The sequence below is a fragment of the Notolepis coatsorum genome (assembly GCF_963971535.1).
Source record: "Notolepis coatsorum genome assembly, chromosome: 3".
Classification (NCBI taxonomy): Eukaryota; Metazoa; Chordata; class Actinopteri; order Aulopiformes; family Paralepididae; genus Notolepis; species Notolepis coatsorum.
Window position 1 is genome coordinate 46,196,950 of NC_140167.1, and position 20,557 is coordinate 46,217,506.

At 44.0% G+C, this 20,557-nt stretch overlaps 2 protein-coding genes and 1 long non-coding RNA gene across 7 annotated transcripts in view; 2 read left to right on the forward strand and 1 right to left on the reverse strand.

The window, feature by feature from the left end:
• The window catches only part of LOC311225031 (oxidation resistance protein 1), a 62,262-nt gene extending 60,457 nt beyond the window's left edge, over nt 1-1,805 (forward strand). For 2 of the 4 annotated variants that reach the window (XM_084310230.1, XM_084310231.1), the window contains one exon: nt 272-1,805. In XM_084310230.1, coding sequence (XP_084166356.1) covers nt 272-594 — 323 coding nt within the window. In that variant the 3' untranslated portion in view covers nt 595-1,805. The remainder of the gene's footprint in view (nt 1-271) is intronic. The other 2 variants (XM_084310232.1, XM_084310233.1) reach the window with 1 other exon arrangement.
• On the reverse strand, nt 1,505-13,232 carry selenon (selenoprotein N). Of its 2 annotated transcripts, none has more exons than XM_084310235.1 (12): nt 12,871-13,232; nt 11,955-12,072; nt 11,726-11,859; nt 10,502-10,714; nt 7,766-7,890; nt 6,972-7,109; nt 6,268-6,349; nt 5,773-5,961; nt 4,634-4,739; nt 4,035-4,147; nt 3,761-3,850; nt 1,505-3,409 (listed from the first exon to the last, which is right to left on the reverse strand). In XM_084310235.1, exons 1-12 carry the CDS (start codon nt 13,069-13,071, stop codon nt 3,242-3,244), a joined length of 1,677 nt encoding a protein of 558 aa, XP_084166361.1. In that variant the 5' UTR covers nt 13,072-13,232; the 3' UTR covers nt 1,505-3,241. The 2 variants fall into 2 exon arrangements, with proteins under 2 accessions (XP_084166361.1, XP_084166360.1); XM_084310234.1 differs by having other exon boundaries at nt 1,508-3,409; nt 3,761-3,862.
• Nucleotides 13,233-14,452: 1,220 nt separating this feature from the next.
• LOC311226249 lies at nt 14,453-15,047 on the forward strand. Its single transcript, XR_014619533.1, has 4 exons — nt 14,453-14,573; nt 14,669-14,716; nt 14,807-14,887; nt 14,997-15,047. It is a non-coding gene; the product is annotated as an uncharacterized lncRNA (long non-coding RNA).
• The last annotated feature ends 5,510 nt before the right edge of the window (nt 15,048-20,557 follow it).

The window sequence follows — 20,557 nt, forward strand, 5'->3', positions numbered from 1 at the left end:
TTAATAATGTACAGTAAAGGTATTGGAACAATACTCTTGAGTATTTCAACCAAGAGTACTTATCCTCATGCCAGTGTCTCCCTAATGAAGTGTATTTTATGGATCTCTTTATCTATAATTGATCAACTTGTGTTCTATGCCAAATTGCACATATCTGTTGTCTTATTGATTATACTTGTATTTTAATTGATTTGTGAATAAACTGAACTGAACCGAAGTGAAAATGAGAAAATAATGCCCCTCACTTCCTCCCTCTCTTTCTCCTCCCCAGCGGTCACTTCGGCCTGTGGCTGGATGAAAATCTGTATTTGGGACGGAGCAGCCCTTGTTACACTTTTAACAACTGCTGCCTTTCTGAAACGGATGACTTTCGGGTCATGGAGTTGGAGGTGTGGACATTCTGCTGAGAAAACCGGGCAGTGTTTGGCCTTCTCCTTGCTACACCTCATCATCCCTGCTCATAGACTTTTACAGGGGGGGGGGGGGTTATACTCATCGCAGAGCAAATTCAAGAGATACAAACAGACACTACTAGCTGCTCAGTCATTAAACGATGATTCTAAGATAAAGATGCCAACCCGCTGTTGGACGTAGTGGGAACCAAACTGAACTGAACCTTGAAGTCGGTGGACATACGCTATGCATAGTGTTTGATCACAGACATCTTGGTCGCAAAAACAGATGATTATAATGAAGTGGCTGGCGTCGCACCGTATTGTATGGCAAAACTCATCACGATAATAATATGGTCATTTTGCTTCATAAGCATAACTCCACGCTGGTCTCATAATTGTAAACATATTAGGTATGTGGACGTGATGGTACTTCTTTGTTGGTACTACAGTATTATGACTATGATACTGAACATTATCCTTAGTGGATCTCTGTACGGATTTGAAATGGATCTCCATATTGACAAGGATATCTGCATGTGTAAAAAGCCCACGTTCTCATTTATTTCCGGACTTGACTCTCCGCTCTGTGGTGCTTCGTCATCAACTAGGACTAGTGACCGACCACATGGATGGAGAGACTGGATTTAGGAGAGCCCACCAAGCACACTAATAAGGACATACTTGGATGGACATTTGGACTAGTCTCATTTATCCCAATTCAGGACTCTTTGGGACCACTTCCTCCCATTCATTTACGGTAAATGAATTAATGTTGGATTAAAAAAAAATGCTAAATGATATACCACACCTATGCTTTGAAATGTTGTTTACAGTGGCACACTTCAGCATTGGGTGTGGTCGGTGTGTGTGGTCGCCAACGTGAATGAAACTTGGGGTGGTGGACGTAATAGAGATTGAATAAATGTAATCCAGATGTCATTTATCTGTAGAATGCTTCCACTCATCCCTGAGATAAGACTGATCTACATATTTTACAATATTATAGAGTAGGTAATAAAATCGGCACAATGTGAACACGTAAAAAATCAGATTTAAGTGTCTGCTTGACTGCAAAAAAAGGAACAAAAAGATAGCTTTATTTAACAAAGATGTTTATTTCAACTTGTGCAGAGAATATGGCACTTTTAGCAGAATAACAGTGCTCCCCCAAAATGCCCCAAGTAATAAGATCATTGTATTTCAAATACACAAGGCTGTATACAATCTTAATAGCTGCAAGGCTTTTAAGAAAAGTCAGTCAGACTTCAAAGTACATTTTCCCCCTTTCATTCACCAAAAGTCTTAAAGTGATTTGAATTTCAAAATGTTTTTTTTGGTCCCCGGTTTCTTCTCTCCTTGCTCCCCATTCAAGCCTCCTGGAAGCCTAGGTGAGAGGAACCTCCCCTCGCTGGACGTTTGGAGAAAAAAGGAGGACGATGCCGGGGAACAAGGAGAGACTCGACCAGTGGCGGTTTTAAGATGGTCTCAGATCTACATTCACTTAAAATACATGCAGCTCAAAAGCTATTGCATTGTACATTTTACATGTCTTTCGGCGTGGGACATCCTGATGACAGAATATCTACACTGAACCTCGACATTTGGTTACACAAACTAGATAAAGGAGAACAATGACGTGCGTTTGTTATGTGCCATCATTTAGTTTTTCCTGCTACTTTCAACCCAGGGTGGGGACAAGAGAAGAGGGCGTCGCCTGCAGAGGCTTCAGCAGTGACATCAGGCCTAGCCCAGCCCACAGTGAGCTTTCAGGAAAGGCCTTCATAAACTGATGAAGCTCGACAAACGTGCAACCACTAGATCTGCCACGGTCCCTGGGTTTACGATTAGCAGCAGCGAAAGTCAGAAACGTACATAGACCATGGTTCAGTCGCTCAATATTGCACACACACAATACTCGGCTATAAAAACAGACATATGGAATTCATTATGGTGCATTAAAATGTTTCTTTTGGTATGAGGGCTGTATGAGCAAGGATACAGATTGACTTGGCATACCTTAGATGGGATATTACAGAAAACCTAACTACAGTCAGAGATAGAGACTAGGGTTCAATAATGTGTTACTTTTCAGTGTGCTTGGCCCTTGTGTTCAGTTAAAATATAGGATGTGGACAACAAGGGGTAACATTTTCAGCATTTATGAAACATATTTTACCTCTGAATCATTTACTTATACCATTGGTCATTAAAGGGGAACTATTTTACTATTTCTTTCACTATTTGGGCACTTTTACACAATTCCTGTGAGTTTATGGAACACCTCTGTAATTATATATTTTTTTTAATTCATTGTTTTGTATTTCTAATCAAGTCCTCAAACAGCATTTTTCTACCTGAAGATCTTAAGCTGTTTTGAGGCTGGGCTCCTAAACCACTGTGGCCTGCGCCGCCGCCTGAACATTAACATGCAGCGGTGTCTCTCTGACATCACAAATCATCACATTTTCAGATGACTCAGTTCAGTGAGGGTGAATATTGTGAGAGGAGAATTGGAAGAATGCGCCAATATGAGAATTAGAGACATAGATCATATTAATATAAGTCCACATAGCTAGGAAACAATGCTAAACACTGAAAAAGGCCATTTATAAGATAGTTCCCCTTTAAGTAAATATTTAAATGAACTACAACTTCATGGCTGAATAAATATTACACTATAAAAAAGAGGGCAACATTTCAGCTGCCAACACTAAAAAAAAAGATCCTACAGAAAAGTTGTATATTCTTCATTATCTTCACTCCTGAGGGATTACTACCATTTCCTCCAATTTGTCCCCCAGTCTCTCTCTCGCTCTCTTACACAAGCGTGCGTGCACACTCGCACACTACTGTGCCAGGTACTCCTTGGCTTTCTCTAGCCCCTCCTTGAGGAAATTAATGTAAGTGGATGTGGAGGGGTCCTCGAACCCCCCAGAGAAGCTGAAAGTGGCTCCTTCCTCTTCTGGCTTCATGGACGTCTGATCCAGGAAGTAGTTAGCGTTGATGTGGTGGACCTAAAGCCATCACAAACACGGATACTGTAGTCATTATCACTAAACGTAGTCGCCACAAATATCCCTTTACCGAATCAGACAGACTTCTGGGTTAACGCCTTCACTACCACACTACAGACGGTTAGCATTAACCCTTTCTAGTGTGGTAGTGAAGGGGTTAACCTTCTGTAGTGTGGTAGTGAAAGCGTTAACCCTTTGTAGTGTGATAGTGAAAGGGTTAACCTGTAGTGAAAGGTTCAAATGTGTACAGTATCCTTTTAATACCGTATAACTTTAAATGAATAGTTACTAGTTTGCTACCTAGTCCTGGATGGTTAACAAATACGTGTTGGTAAAGAGTTGGTCACTTACAATAGTACCGTTGGGCAGCGCCACCATCATTTCCACAGGAAAGTTGTAATTCTCCAGGTGTAAGCGGGCCTTTAGGCTCATTCTAGAGTTCTGCTCATCAGCCTGATGTAAAGGAAACAACGGCACTGTGACACACAGTGGAACTGAACAGGACCCGGCAGATCCACTGGCCCCGATATAGACGACAGGATGTATGGATTTTTCATGCATTTTTTCAGCACGGTGTACTAGCCACTTCTCCGGGAGCTATGGTGCGATTGTGCCGATCGCTCACCTGCATGTCTTCCAGCTCTTTAACCAGGGACCAGCTGCTGACGAAGCTCTGGTTGAGCAGGGCCAGGACGGGCGAACTTTCCAGGACCGTCTCCCGGAGAGTCCGCCCCGAACCTATGGGGGTGTGGGAGAGAGAGCGACATGTGGAAAAGACGGGGACAGAGAGGGACACATGGAAAGGACAGGGACAGAGAGGGACATGTGGAAAGGACAGGGACATGACACATGAGGAAAGGACGGGGACAGAGGGGGACATGTGGAGAGAGGACAGGGACAGACAGGGACATGACACATGAGGAAAGGACAGGGAAAGAGGGGGACATGTGGAGAGAGGACAGGGACAGAGGGACATGTGAAAAGGACGGTGTGGGAGAGGGGGACATGTGGAAAGACCAGGCACAGAGAGGGACATGTGAAAAGGTCAGGGACAGGGGTGTGGGAGAGAGGGGGACATGTGGAAAGGACCGGGACAAAAGCAGACAACAAAACTAAATTAATAAAGTATATGAATAGTTGCTTTTATGTTGTTAATTTAAGCTTAAAATCTCAAACGTTCCAATTTCCACAGTGGATTAAGACATTATAACGCAGGTATCTCACCTCAGCAGGACTGGTCATCTAGCGCCCCCCAAAGGAGGATGGAGTGTACTAGCTTGCTCTCTGCCTGAGCTCGCTCAAAAGCCTCCGAAAAAGGCAGATAGGACACCTGCAGGCAGACATGATGAGGTGTGTGAACAACAATGCACGCAGAGCGGCAGGCAGGCATGATGAGGTGTGTGTGTACAACACAGTGCACGCAGAGTGGCAGGCAGACATGATGAGGTGTGTGAACAACACAGGGCGGCAGGCAGACATGATGAGGTGTGTGTACAACACAGTGCATGCAGGGCGGCAGGCAGACATGATGAGGTGTGTGAACAACACTGCACGCAGGGCGGCAGGCAGACATGATGAGGTGTGTGTGTGAACAACACTACACGCAGAGCGGCAGGCAGACATGATGAGGTGTGTGTGTAAACAACACTGCACGCAGAGCGGCAGGCAGACATGATGAGGTGTGTGAACAACACAGTGCACGCAGAGCGGCAGGCAGACATGATGAGGTGTGTGAACAACACAGTGCACGCAGAGCGGCAGGCAGACATGATGAGGTGTGTGTGAACAACACAGTGCACGCAGAGCGGCAGGCAGACATGATGAGGTGTGTGAACGACACAGTGCACGCAGAGCGGCAGGCAGACATGATGAGGTGTGTGTGAACGACACAGTGCACGCAGAGCGGCAGGCAGACATGATGAGGTGTGTAAACAACACTGCACGCAGAGCGGCAGGCAGACATGATGAGGTGTGTGTGAACAACACAGTGCACGCAGAGCGGCAGGCAGACATGATGAGGTGTGTGTGAACAACACAGTGCACGCAGAGCGGCAGGCAGACATGATGAGGTGTGTGTGAACAACACAGTGCACGCAGAGTGGCAGGCAGACATGATGAGGTGTGTGTGAACAACACAGTGCACGCAGAGTGGCAGGCAGACATGATGAGTTGTGTGAAGTGTGAACGACGCAGGGCGGCATGCACCATGAGAACGGGAACAAGGCTAAAAACAAGGTACAGTGGGGTCCAGTGACACCTGGGAGGCAACCACAGCTGTGTTCAGGCCAGGGACGTCTTGACAAAATGGTGCACATGCATATACATTAAAGCAGCATTGATGTATTGATGAGATGAGGATTTACCTTCTTAAAGGGGTAGAAGGTGACATCCACGCGGCGACTGGCCTCCACGCGGCTGATCTCAGAGGACCAATCAATGTCCTCAAAGACGAATTGAATGGGGTCACCGCCTTCGCCCCGGCTGTCAATAATGTTGCCCTCCTCATCCTGGATGAAGGAGGGAATCGAGGGGCCAGTGGACCGCAGCTCCAACTATAGACACATATAGACAACATTAATTATAATACAATATCTCAGTGATACATTGGCAAATTTGGCATAATACAATATCTCAGATAATACAAGTTGACACTTAATACTTGTGTCAAAATAGCCAGCAGCAGCAGCAACAATGAGCACACAAGAGCTTCAAGGACATAAGATAAGATATTCCTTTATTGATCCCCTTGGGGAAATGCAGGCATCATAACAGCATGGGGGAGGGGAGGTACATCCTCGCATTTAGTGAGGCGGAGATGGCACATGAAATAAGAAAACAGAACTGTAAAGCCACTGTACCTGTGGCAGGTAGCCAATGTCAACCTCCATGTTGCTGCTCTCACTGGCCCCATACAGCCACTCCATGTCCACATTCAGAGACCTTAAGAGACCAGAGGACATGTCACAACAGAGCTGCAGTGGACACCAAGGGCGGGATCCACAAAGAATGGATTGCACGGTGCTATATGCACCCTACTTACAATTCATTATGAATTGAAAATGGGGGACCCTGGTGTAAGCAAGACGAAAGTCTTTCTCTGGTCTGCATCCCCTTAACAATTGTGTGTATTGAACAATTTGAGCCGTACTGTATTGTACCCATTCTGCAATCTGTTAATAACATTTTCAATCAATCAAATTTGATTGAAATTTGGGGGGGTAGGGGAGGTACATCCTCGCATTTAGTGAGGCGGAGATGGCATGGAAATAAAATTTTCAATCAAACTTGATTGAAAATGTTATTAACATTGCAGAATGGGTACAATACAGTAAGGCTCAATACACACAATTGTTAAGGGGATGCAGACCAGAGAAAGACTTTCGTCTTGTTTACACCAGGGTCCCCCATTTTCAATTCATAATGAATTGTAAGTAGGGTGCATATAGCACCGTGCAATCCATTCTTTGTGGATCCCGCCCCAAGTACATACTGTAATGAGAGGTGTCCGCTTCTTTTTGTGTGCGTGTAAATGAATGCGTATGGAGTATTGATCGGCGCTAACCTGTCGTTGGGAACATAGAGATGAAAGTGGCGGACATGGGACGCGTCCCTGGAGAGGACAATGTTGCCAGTGAACTGGCCAGGGGTGAACCAGAAGGGGAAGTCTGGCACATCATTCAGCTGGAATTCAGCATGAGTCCTGTGGAGGTGAACAGAGACCGCACTGAGATCTGCCATCAGATACAATAGTAAAATGTCTCTCATGTATAAAGAAGAATGTTCTGTTGATATACGGTATAAAGAGAAATTACAAACTTGTGTCTCATAAAAAATAGTTACAGTGCAGAAACGCATGTTAAGCATAATTTAAACAGAAGACAAAGATCACCATGTGCATTACCACTAGCCCTAGAGACCGGCAGGTTTAATGACATCCCAGAGGAGGACATACTTTTTTTAGTCTACAATGACGTAAGGGAAGTACTTTTTAGTAAACATTTTCTCGATTTATGTTGATTTTCTTGAGCAGGATGAATGTGAAAAACTTGGGAGTATTGCCTTTTCTCCTGTTTTTGGTTAGTTAATGGTTTAGGTTAATGAGTATTTTTCTTTACAGTAGGTTAGCTTGTTTTGTTTTGGAATAGTCTTGTTGGTTTGTTGTTTAAGCCTTGGCTCACCCTTGAGTTACTGTTGTGCTTCCTTTTATGTTAATAAATACCCTTTTTGTTCACAAACCTGGTCATAATTTATGTCAACCAATATTTATGTTACAGCCCTTCACCCTTAGACCTCAGGGGTCGTAACATAAATTACGAGAATAAATCACTGTAAACCTCCTGCTGACTTGCCCCTCACCTGAAGACGATGTCGTAATAGAAGTCGTTGCTGGCACGAATGCAGGCCACCGTGCCCTGAGGAGCGAAGCGCGACTTGATGAAGGGCCGAGGGTGGAACATGCTCAGCAAGGAGTGGAAGAGAACCTGTCGGGGGGGGGGGGGGGTATCGTTATTATCTTAGGTCTTATTACAGAACTTCTTAGCAGGGAAAATATTGTTCCTCCCTGAATAGAAGAGAAAGGATGACTCAGATGATTGTTTTACAGGCATGGAGGAAGGCATGCAGTCAAAGAAAATAATACTACGGTAACCTTCCTACCGTCTTTTACTATCATGCACTTTGCTAACTAAGAAATCTACCTTGGGGTGCTCCAGTAGCACACCATGTTACCGCGCTGCGTCGCGGGACTCCGTGCTGCGTCACGGATCTGGTTGACTCAGAGTTCGATTCCCGGACTCGCCGTCATTTGCCGAATGTCTCCCCCTGCTCTCTCTCCCGTTTCACCCTACAACTGTCGGTCATGCTTGACCAGAAAAGCGATAAACGCTAAAAAATTAAGTTTAAAAAAAAAATCTACCTTGCCTATATATTACTACCTACTATGCTAATACTGCTATGCACTCAAGACTGTAGCACCCAAGTTCCACACTGTTTGACGAACAATGTTACTTAGCTGTTAAGAGTTGTACCCTTTTGATGTACAGAACTTGTAAGTCGCTTTGGATAGATGCGTCAGCTAAATGTAAATGTGAAACAACAGCCTTTTGTTGCTCCCTGTATATAACTATAACACAGCAAGTGTTCTCCTGACTGTTCTTTGATTTAAAAAGGGTAATTTTTTATGAAGCTTTCCATGTATATACAGTCTAAGTCGGAGGTGGAGCACCTTGGTCATATCAACTGACCATATTATTACATTGCAGTGCTCCAGAAGGACAGAATCCATACAGATCTGCATCCAGAGTTATCCTTTTGTATTTTCACACTACCATTAGCAGGTTGCCAATCACATAATACATTTAAGCACATGAGAGAGAGTGCTGTTATACTGAATATCAGCACGACTGTGATTCAGTCATAGGTACGAGGCCGGAGGCTGAGTGCGGAAGATAATATACAACTTCTACAAGCAGCATTCATTAGTCAACAGTAATAAGTGACAACAGATTATGATTAGTTTGTTTAATTAGTCATTTATTTGGCCCTGCCAACACCAAGCAACACACTGCAGACTAGCTTGCTGTTTGTGTTGGCTTCCTACCTTCCCTTTGTCCTCTTCTGACCATCATTCATAATTTTACTCAAATGTTATTTGTGGAAATGTGTTTATCTTTGCAGTGGAAAGTTTGGTGTATATAATCTAGGATAATAATGCTTGCAATGTCATAAAACTGGAATTGCCGCTTCAACAATATGCAGATGACACTCAACTCTTCCTATCCTTCCCTCCCTCAGATACCCAAGGCTCTGAGCGAATATCGGCCTGCCTGCCTCTCCAACATTTCCGTCTAGATGACAACCAATCACCTCAAACTGAACCTAGGCAAAACAGAGTTACTTCACTTGCCGCTCTAATCCTCCCCGCTGACCGACCTTTCGATCACAGTGGAGAATGTAGCTGTGGCTCCATCCTCGACACCAAGAACCTAGGTGTGGTCCTTGATGACCGGCTGAACTTCTCTGCTCACATCGCCTCAACAACCAGAACCTGCCGATTCTTTCTGAGCAACGTCGGAAGGATCCGCCCCTTCCTAACAAAAGAAGCCACCCAATTCCTCCTGCAATCAACAGTCATGTCTCGACTACGGCAATGCACTGCTAGACGATTTACCGGCTACCATCACCAAGCCACTTCAACTCATACAAAACGCAGCGGCCTCCCTGATCTCAAATCTACCAAAGTCAGCCCACGTTACCCCAATTCTCAAGAGAGTTGCACTGGCTTGAGTGGCTTCCCATTGCCGCTTCAAGCTCCTTGACCTGGCATACCATGCAGCGAGGGGAATGGCTCCATCCTACCTCCAGTCAATGATCCAACTACACATCCTCAAGACCCCTACGCTCTGCATATTCTGGCCACCTCAGACCCACTCCTATCCAAGCTCCGGGGGGGGGTCATCAAAGAAAAGCAGGCTATTCTCAGTCCTCGCTCCACAATGGTGGAACGATCTCCGCACCAGTCAGGACAGCTGAAACCCAGACAATTTTCCACCGTTGACTAAAAACATACCTCTGCAAACAATATCTGAAGAAAATTAAATATATATATTAAAAAAATAAATCTTACTTACCGGTAGTTAATGTCTTTTTACTATCATGTACCCTAATACTATGCTACTATTCTTATACTACTACCTATCTTGCTAATATGTCTATACTACTATGCACTCAGCGTGTAACACTCAAGCTCGATACCATTTGGCGAACAATGTCACTAACCCTTAGCTGCCAGAGATATACCCCTCCTGGTGACATGTTGTTCACAATCTGTAAGTCGCTTTGGATAAAAGAGTCAGCTAAATGACTAAATTGTATTTGTAAGGAAAGGTGCACTGCATTTACAACACAAGACTAAATGAGAGCAACACGGCATGCAGCACAATAATCATTTTATCTCAAATTCTATTTTTTTTCATGATCGTGGGAAACCAAAATTGTAATAGCAATTGAACCTTGTTTAATCACCCAGGTCTAGTGGATGCCTTCTATACAAGTGTTAAATGATCCTTCAAATCATATTTTTCAAGAAGATACCTCTTTGCCCTTTGGTGTTGGAGGGTGGTAGCGATTGTTGGGCAGGTACCCCGTGAAGATGTTGAGCTCACTTGGAATCAGCCACCATGTGTCCCCCACGGCGACCTTGTTCTTCGGGGGCAAAAAAGCCCTGAATTGGCCAGCGGAGAAGGTAGAGGAGGTCACCGCCGGCCCCTGCCACGAACGCAGCCCGCTCAGAGAGCTATGGGTGACCTAGTGGGAGAGAAGGTTAAGAATCCGGTCCACTTTCAATTCAACTCAGGAAGTTAGTTGAAAGACTTAAATTATAGGTGGTAAGAGTTTACTTTGTATGTGTATCCAGTGCTCACATCCCTCAGTCTGCAATCTCGTCAGTCACAATCTTTTCTTATGTTACACCTAAATCAACACTAAATATATAATAGTGGAATGGACAGAGGTTACACTAAAAAGGCACACAGTGTTTTGACAAAAGCACTAGACAGCATACAATACTAGTTCAAAGCATAGAAATACAAGATATTCCTTTATTGATCATCCTTGGGAAAATCTGGGCATCATAGCAGCATGGGGAGGGATGAGAGGGGAGGTACAGGTATGTACTACAGGTAATAGAAGAAAGACATAAATATAGAGTGACCATTATAGGAAGACTAGAGCGGAGCACTCTGCCTGCATGCTATACGGGAGTGAAGTTGTCTGAACAAAACCAGAAAGATCAAAAGATTCACAAACCAAAAGGATCCATCAACATACTGTGCCATATGCCGCTGGCCACGACCCAAAGCTGGAATGCTGCACACGCTGACTCAACTCTCCGGCTCTAGCGTTCAGCCTTAACACCCAAAAGATTGCTTTAATTTATTCAATTAACACACAGGCCAGCAACTCACAGCTACCACTCCCAGTTTTACGGCAAAATGTGTTGAAGGCTGCTTCCTACCTACCTACTTAGCTTTTAGAGACTGTATTTTAACACCCCATCGTTACTCTGGCCCATCCATCCTTGTTCTTGGCTGTGTGATTAGCAAACATTAGGCTAAAGAGTTTGCTGTTGTGAGAGATGCAGAGGAGCACCCGGTGCATCATTGACTCATTCACACGGCGGACATTTTGCTCTTATGTCATGCTCAGATTGGGATTTTTATCTGGGAACAGGGAGGAAAGGAATCCCAAGCAGAGCATTAAATGGCCACAGTCTCAATATTGGTCAATGGGTGCCTGGCTAGTTTGGCCTCGTCTTACCCCGAGGAACCCGTCCTTGCTTTTTGTCATGGTGTCGAGGAGCAGAGGCTGCATTTTGGCCTCCAGCACCAGAGTCTCTCCGTTGGGGTCATCGTGGGTCAGTTCCTCCTCATAATCCACTGGAGGCGCAATCCCTGCAGGAAGCCAGACAAGCGGTCACAAGTCAACAAGGGGGTCACACAGCGAGTGAGGGTGTTGTGCTTTGCAGCGAGAGGGGAAAAAGACAAACCTGTGAGTTTCTCTGCAATGGGTTTGAACTCCTCGGGACTGAGAAACAGGTCATGGTCTGTGTCCAGGGAGGAGAAGAGGAAGAGCCCCTCTGCGCCCAGAGACTTCACCCCCTCTTCCTGGCAGACAGACACAGACACACAAGAGGGTCCTTATTGTTATTATTACACATGCTCCGGTGATTATCAATAATGCCGGTGTGCCCATGTCACTACAGAAGTGGGATAGCCACAATGGAAAGCCAAATACAAATAATTTCTGGAACCTATAACTCAACATAATGAGATGGGTATATAGGCCCAAGTTTGAAACAATTGGAATGAGGGGAAAACGGGATAGTGTGAGGATGCGAGTTCTGAGAACATCAGGTGTGCCAGAGCTCTCACAGTAGTAGCACAGAGTTAATTAGTTTCGCCTCTCGGATCACGTTTGTCTGTTCAGGCATCCTGCGGCAACAGTCCGGACCGGCTCAAGATAATAGCCCAGACTAGAGGCGAGTAGATTCCAAGGATATGGTTGTCAGACCACCCTTTATCGGGGAGACAGTGCATGCGTGCCTACTGGAGATTGTACAATGGAGGGAGGTACACAACTTGTGAGGAACTTGAGTAGCCAAACAAATGCGTGAGTCTCGCCAGCTGTGCCAGACAGACCACCCCTCATAAAACAACTTGGGGGGGGGGTGAAAATGCTGCAAGGGACGTTGTTTGTTTGGCAAATACGTGGCACGGCAGAATAAAGCATTTAACCGTGTCTAATAGGCCTATTAGGCAAACTAAATCATAACTTTAATAGAAGTAGCGTAACGGCTACATAGCCTTGCTTTCAATAGAGCCATTTTAATAAACAGAACGCGAAGTCTTGAAAATATATCAAATAGGTATGATAAATACATATGATGTGGATCTCATTCTCACATGGCGTTTGAGGAGCTGCGCGTCTTGATAATACTTGATTCCAAAAGCAAGGACGGGCACGACAGCAACCACCAGCAGAGTGTAGATCACTCTAGTGATCCAGCGGGATCGCAGACTCCTGCCAGAAGGGAAACCGCCGCTTTGTGATGCCCCGTTCTGATTCTCGTCCTCGGCTATTCTTTTATGCACGTCCGCGGCCATCCTTGCCCTCCGATCGGGTTATTTAGACGAGGACATGGTCTCCGTTAAGCTACAGACGGTAGCCTCTTCGTATGTCTTCGGCCCGTAACGTTACAGTAGTAAAATTAGGCTATAATCCAGACTCGCGAACCTTTACCTAGCCGCCACACTACTAACAGCTGTATGTCGCGACACACAGCTTTCCTATTTCCCACATTCATCCAATGGCCAGCCGGAGGGGAGGGGCTGGCAATGTAACCAGCCTTAAAGGGGCAGTATGAACATTTAGACTAGGCAGAATTCAATTCAATTCAATTCAGAATCCTAGAACACTTCAACAACAACAAAAACAAGAAGCGAATGGACAACATCAAAAAGTTATTTGGGACGACAGCGGTGGCAATAAACAGCTACCACCAGGCTGTATTGGGTACATTTTCTACTTGCACTTGCATTAAAGATATTTAATGCATTAATCCTGTTTTTAATTGATCTAGGAAATAATGCATAAATGTCTTCATTCATCAAGTTCACTGTTCCTTACTAAGCTGTGTTTGTCATCTGCTTACAGTATCACAGGAAGCAGTCCTTGATCTATCACTGGAAGCAGCTCAAGGTGTGCTCCCTGAAGCGGGTTCAGGTCTGCCCCCAGCAATGACAAGTAAGTGGAATTGCATGCCTGGGTCCTTAGAAAGTCTTAAAATGTCTTAAATTCAAGTTTAGCCGCCTATTGACTGAAACCACGCATGATTTGTCCAATAATCTTATTAAACTGCCACCCACCGCCTTAAATAGTGAACTTCACTGTTCCTTGGTAAGCTGTGTTTGTCATCTGCTTACAGTGTCACAGGAAGCAGTCCTTGATCTATCACTGGAAGCAGCTCAAGGTGTGCTCCCTGAAGCTGGTTCAGGTCTGCCCCCAGCAATGACAAGTAAGTGGAATTGCATGCATGGGTCATTAGAAAGTCTTAAAATGTCTTAAATTCAAGTTTAGCCGCCTTGACTGAAACCATGCATGATTTGTCCAATAATCATATTAAACTGCCACCCACCACCTTAAATAGTGAACTCTTAATTGCTCCAAGTCAAGAGTGCTAACTATTACACCATAGAACCTGGCTTCTGCAGCAGAAGCAGGCCTATAAAAACCTATGCCTACCTACAGTAATTCTTACCTCTACACTATTAGTTTTATTAAACATTGTTACTATTTCTCTTATATTTTTGTGTATGTCCATCCCTGTAGAACTTGAGATTCCAGTGGACAATGACTACTCACCAGACCAACCCTGGGCGAAGTCCCGAAACCCTATCCAACAACAACTGGTAGGCAAATTTCTACAAATAATTACTTTCTATGTAAAACTACTCATCTGTATCACAACAATGGTTATTATATTCAGCTCAGTTATGTCCTGGACCGAAAGAGGCCTTCGGAAGAAATAATTGTGAAGGAAGGACAAACTTGTTTGACACGGGATGAGTTTTGGAGCCTTGGGTTGAACAGCTATATGGATTCAACTGTGAGTAGTCACATGGTCTAACAGATTAACATTTATTACCGAAGGGAGAGTTTCAGTCATGTTCACTATAATGTCTTAATTGTGATTTCTTGCAGATTGGAAATGCATGCCTGAAGCTCATTGGTGAACTGGCTCTGAAACGTGTATGACCTCTTTTTTAATTACACATTTAAAAGTAACTTTTGGTACTGAAGGCAGACTATTAATAATCATGTTTGTTTTTTCCTCATCAGGACATGGACATTTATATAGAAGACATGTATGTTGTTCCTACCTGGAAGGACCGAAGTATCAACCCGTTAGCTTCATTTCCGGTAAGTGTAATTCATTGATGAAATAAATATAATTATTCAGTTAGTAAATTGAATAAGCATAATGGCACATCCCTACTCTAATAGCAAACTCATGTTTCATAAATATTAGGCTGACATGAAGATGAAACATGCAATAGTCTTTCCAGCCTGGACCGAAAACCACTTTGTGCTATGTGTAAGTGAAATTAGTAATGCGTGTCTTATAAACTTAATCATGTCTGCCGTTCTGGGAGAATAGCAGAATCCACATTCCCACAGAAACCTGACTGACATGCTGTGCTTATTTTTACATACCCATTATAGGTCTTGAAGCCACGCATACAGGAGATTCTATTATTGGACTCGAAATACATAGAGCATACCTCTGGCTTTGGCGATGAAGACTACAGAACTGTTTTTAGGTACACAGATGAGAGCTACTTTTGGTTGTGTTCATATGGCATTTAGATGTGATGGTTCACCGATGAGCGATGCTGCCCTTGGGGGGAGGGAGTGCAGAGACTCAAACGCATCAGCGACCCAACTAACTGCGTGTCTGTCTGCATGAATAAAGACTTCTCAAAGTCCAGTTATTATACTGATATCGAATAATTAATTCTGCTCCCTCCCTCCAACCTTGGTTGCTATGCCCACACAAAACCGCAAAACTTCACCCTGGACTCCGGTTTTCAAAGACCAGGGTTGCAGTGTAGCAAATCCCCGGTTGTGTGTGGCCGAACAGTGCAACTGCGCACATACAATCATGGTTATATTAAATCCAGCGCTCGTGTGGACTGGGCCTAACTTGCCTGCCATTACGTTGCGTTCTGAAAAGCTAAACTGACCCTGAAAACGAAACGAAAATGGCCCTGTGTGTAACTGCAGCCGTCTCTGTGCTAACAGTCATGTTTTTAGTATGAGAAGACAAGACAAAACTTCTTTCTCTGGTCTGCATCCCCTTTACAATTGTGTGTATTGAGCCGTACTGTATTGTACCCATTCTGCAATCTTGTTGAAATAAAGTTTTCATTCACACTCAAAATCTGTTTCATTTTTTATTTTGCATACTAATGTTCTGTGTCTTGAGTCGTACTTGTATTGAAAAACTGATTTTATATGTCTGAGGAGAAGACCGGTACTCATCATCTTCGTCTCCACAAAAAGAAAAATGACATGTGAAGTATGTTGTGTGCCAGGTTCAAACAGTGCTGTATATGTACAGTTTATTCCTACTCCTATCCAAGCTCCGGGAGGGTCATCAAAGAGAAGTCGGGTCATCAAAGAGAAGTCGCCTATTCTTAGTCCTTGCCCCACAATGGTGGAATGAACTACCCACCCCAGTTAGGACAGCCGAATCCCGTCTAATCTTTCGCCGTCGACTAAAGACTCACTACTTCAACCATTATCTAAATAAAAAAAATCTAACCCTAACTAACCTTACTGTCATGCACTTGTCCTAATAAACTAACCTACACTGTAGCACTCAACACTTTATGAACATTGTTACTGAGACGAAAGTTAAGTTTACTCTATTATTACTAGATCTGGTATGTCTAGAGATGTAACATTACTGTCTATGTACACATCATGTCTAGATGTACACTTTATGAACATTGTTACTGAGACGAAAGTTAAGTTTACTCTATTATTACTAGATCTGGTATGTCTAGATGTAACATTACTGTCTATTTACAAGTTTACTCTATTATTACATGTCATAAATGTCTAGATGTAACATTACTGTCTATGTACCTATGTAAACGAGACGAAAGTGAAGTTGAAAATGGTGCGCAGTAGTGCAAATACTTGTCCAGACCACTAATACTTGTCCAGACCGCCTCCAACCCGTCCAGCCTGGCTCTGCGGCTCTGCAGATACCCCCTATTGAGAATTTCAGAAAATGTGCTTGTATAAAGTGCTGAAGACATTTCGTGTTTATTTTTGGTACACAACATTTCTAGGGGTATTAAGGGGTGCTGAATCCAAATCTGCTGTATACCAAGCTCAAAAATGTCAAATAAGGCCTCAATATTGAGAAATCCAACATGGCCGCCAGCACCAGGCCCTCTTTCCACAAAAACAGGTGCTAAACCCACAGTTTTTATTCTACTGACATGAAACTTTGCACAGAACATCTGCACCTATGGAGGAAGAAAGTAGGAATATAGCTGGGCTGCAACCATGAGTAACAGGGTGTTTTTGACTGTCTAACTGTAATATTTGTATAGGCGAGGATAAAAAAAAAAAAAAACTTCAGTGTTTGCAGGAATACTACAGCAATTTGGTAATAACTGTACAGTGTTGGACACCAACATTAGAATCCCCCAAGTCTTAGCTTTCTTCAGGTACCAAGTTTATGCAAGTAGCTCTTATAAATCTGGATAGGCGAATTTTCTAAAAATAAATGGTGGGGCTTAATGAGTTAAGTGTGACTACACAAGGTACAAACCTGAATTAAATGTGCTTTTGTAAGTTTTCTTACATACATCAACAAGGACGTAGTCACACCGGAGATTCAAGAATCCATACATGGCGCAGAACACCTTGGACAGGCACAACTGAACATGTTTGTGAACAAACGTTTGTGTGAACCTCCAGATAGTGACCAGCACCTGAACCTGAAATCACCCATTCGAAAGAACAAAGCCAAGACATTTGCCTCTTTGTATGAAGTTTAGCAACTTTCCAAGAACAAGCAAAACACCATCGAAGTGGACAGGCTCATCACAGCTTACAGGGCAGGTCGTAAGGTAGACCTTGACAATATCCTCCAGCATGAACAATGGGGGACCCTGATGTAAACAAGACGAAAGTCTTTCTCTGGTCTGCATCCCCTTAACAATTGTGTGTATTGAGCTGTACTGTATTGTACCCATTCTGCAATCTGTTAATAAAGTTTTCAATCAATTCAATCAATGAGCTCATGTCCATCCCGCCATCTCTGGCCACAACTAATGGGAGTCTACATTCCACCAACAAGTCTGTGTTAGCAAATATACTGACGAAACAAGTTAAAACCCCTGCAGATATTACCCTTCAGGGACCCAGCTGCCTGGTCATTGATGGCCAAGCTCTGGTAATGGCACTCGGAAAGTGATCAATGTTATTAGATTGTAAAACTATGATGTGGTAGAGTAGGGATGCTCGATATTGGCTTTTTTACAGATACCGATATACCGATATTGTCCAACTCTTAATTTCCGATACCGATATCAACCGATACCGATATATGCAGGGTTTCCCCCCCCCCAAAAAATTAATAATTTCAGGTCATTAACATTACATATCTCTTGTTGTGGAATTAACACAACATTATGCATACTTTTGACAATAAATAAAATCTGAATTTGTTCTTACTTGCTTGCCTGGGTAAATAAAGGTTATAGAAATGTAAAAAAAAAAAAAAAAAAAAAAAAATTTAAAACCGATACCGATAATGCCGATATCGGCCGATAATATGAGACAGGCAACATGAATGACCACAAGGTGGCGAGATACAATGTTAGGAGGACAGTAATAGAAGCAAAAAGGCGCTACAGGGATAAAATGTAACTTCAATATGAACAGGCTGACTCTAGACTAGAGCTATGTGGCAGGGCCTCAGAACGATGACAGATTACAAAGGCACCTCCCTCAAACTGAACAGTGACATCCAACTGGCAAATGATCTCAATACCTTCTATGCGAGGTTTGAGGCTGGGAATAACAGCACCAGCCTACAAACCACTGCAATGGAGGGGGGGGGGGGGGGGGCACTGCTGATGGAGACTCAGTGTTCAGGATAACAGAACATGAGGTGAGGAGGACATTTAAGAAAGTAAAGGTCTGTGCCGACCAACTGCCCCCGGTATTCACTGACATATTTAACCTGTCCTTAGAACAGGCTGTCTTCCCCACCTGTCTGAAGAAGTCCACCATTATCCCTGTACCCAAAAAATCCAAGCCTGCTTGCCTCAACGACTACCGCCCTGTAGCTCTCACCTCCATAGACATGAAGTGCTTTGAGAAGCTAGTGAAGGGCTACATCTGTTCCTCCCTCCCCATCAACCTGGACCCCCCTGCAATTTGCATACCGCCCCAACAGGTCCACGGAGGACGCCATAGCCCATGTGCTGCACAAAGCAGCATCACACCTGGACAAGAGGCAGGGGAACTATGTGAGAATGCTATTCATCGACTACAGCTCAGCATTCAATACCATAGTCCCCTCCAAACTCATAGCCAAGCTCAGGGACCTGGGCTTGAACTATGACCTCTGCCAGTGGGTCTTGGACTTCCTGATGGGCAGACCCCCAGGTGGTGAGAGCAGGCAACTGCACCTCCTCATCCATCACTCTCAACATAGGGGCCCCCCAGGGCTGTGTCCTGAGTCCCCCTCCTCCACTCCCTGTACACACATGACTGTGTGGCACAGCGGAACAACACAATCATCAAATTTGCTGACGACACAATAGTGGTGGGCCTGATCTCTGCAAACGACAAGAGGGCCTACCTGGAAGAGGTTAAGGTTCTAGCGGGATGGTGTCAAGAGAACAGCCTCTCCCTGAATGTCAGCAAAACAAAGGAGATGATTGTGGACTTTAGGAGGTCGGGGTCAGGGACTACAGCCCCCTCAGCATCGACGGGGCACCGGTTGAGAGAGTGAACAGTTTTAAGTACCTCGGAGTCCACATATCCGAGGACTTGACATGGACCACACACATTGACAGTGTTATCAAGAAGGCACGACAACGCCTCTTATTTCCTTAGGCGCTTAAGGAAGGTCAACGTGAATCAGAAGATCCTCAAGAACTTCTACTCATGCACAATAGAGAGCATCCTGACTGGAAATATCACGTCCTGGTTTGGGAATAGCACTGCACAAGACCGCAGCAGACTACAGAGAGTGGCCCGTTCAGCCGAACGCACAATTGAAGGTGGGCTTCCCACATTTACAACAAGCGGTGCATGGGCAAGGCTAAGAGCATAATCAAAGACTCCAGCCACTCAAACAACTGCCTCTTTGAACTGCTGCGGTCAGGCAAGTGATACCGGAGTCTCATGGCAAGCACAGAGACTCAGAAGGAGCTTCTATCCCCAGGACATCAGGATGCTCTATGAATGAACAATGAACAATAAGCAAACCATCAACACACCCACAGCGCACATACACTCACTTAAATAAACAACACACTGTAGCACCCACTTTACCACGTTACACACTTTACATTATTGGTAAGGAAATTGCACATCATTCTCATTCCTTATTGCACCTCACCACTACAAGGTGGCACCACAAGCTAAGCTATACCTCACCATTTTTGTACCAGCTGTACATACTGTATATATAGATACACTGAACAATTTTGTTGTTTACACTTGTTTACGTACTTGACTTTCTATTTTATACTATCTTGTTATTATCTAGCACTCTCAGGAGCAACACAGAAAGAAACATTTCATGCAAAGTATTCTGTATGACAACTAATAAAGAAACTTGAACATTCACTTATATTGATATGGTAAAATAATCTTTTTATTTTATTATATTATAATCTATTCTATTCTATTCAGGAAAAGTGGCATTGGATGAATCATGCAACTGCAAGACACCTGCGACACCTGCCTGAATACGATTGATGACTGGCAATAAATGACTGTACCTAAGCTACTGTACGCATAGTAAGGACTATCTAATTTGCATAAATGGCA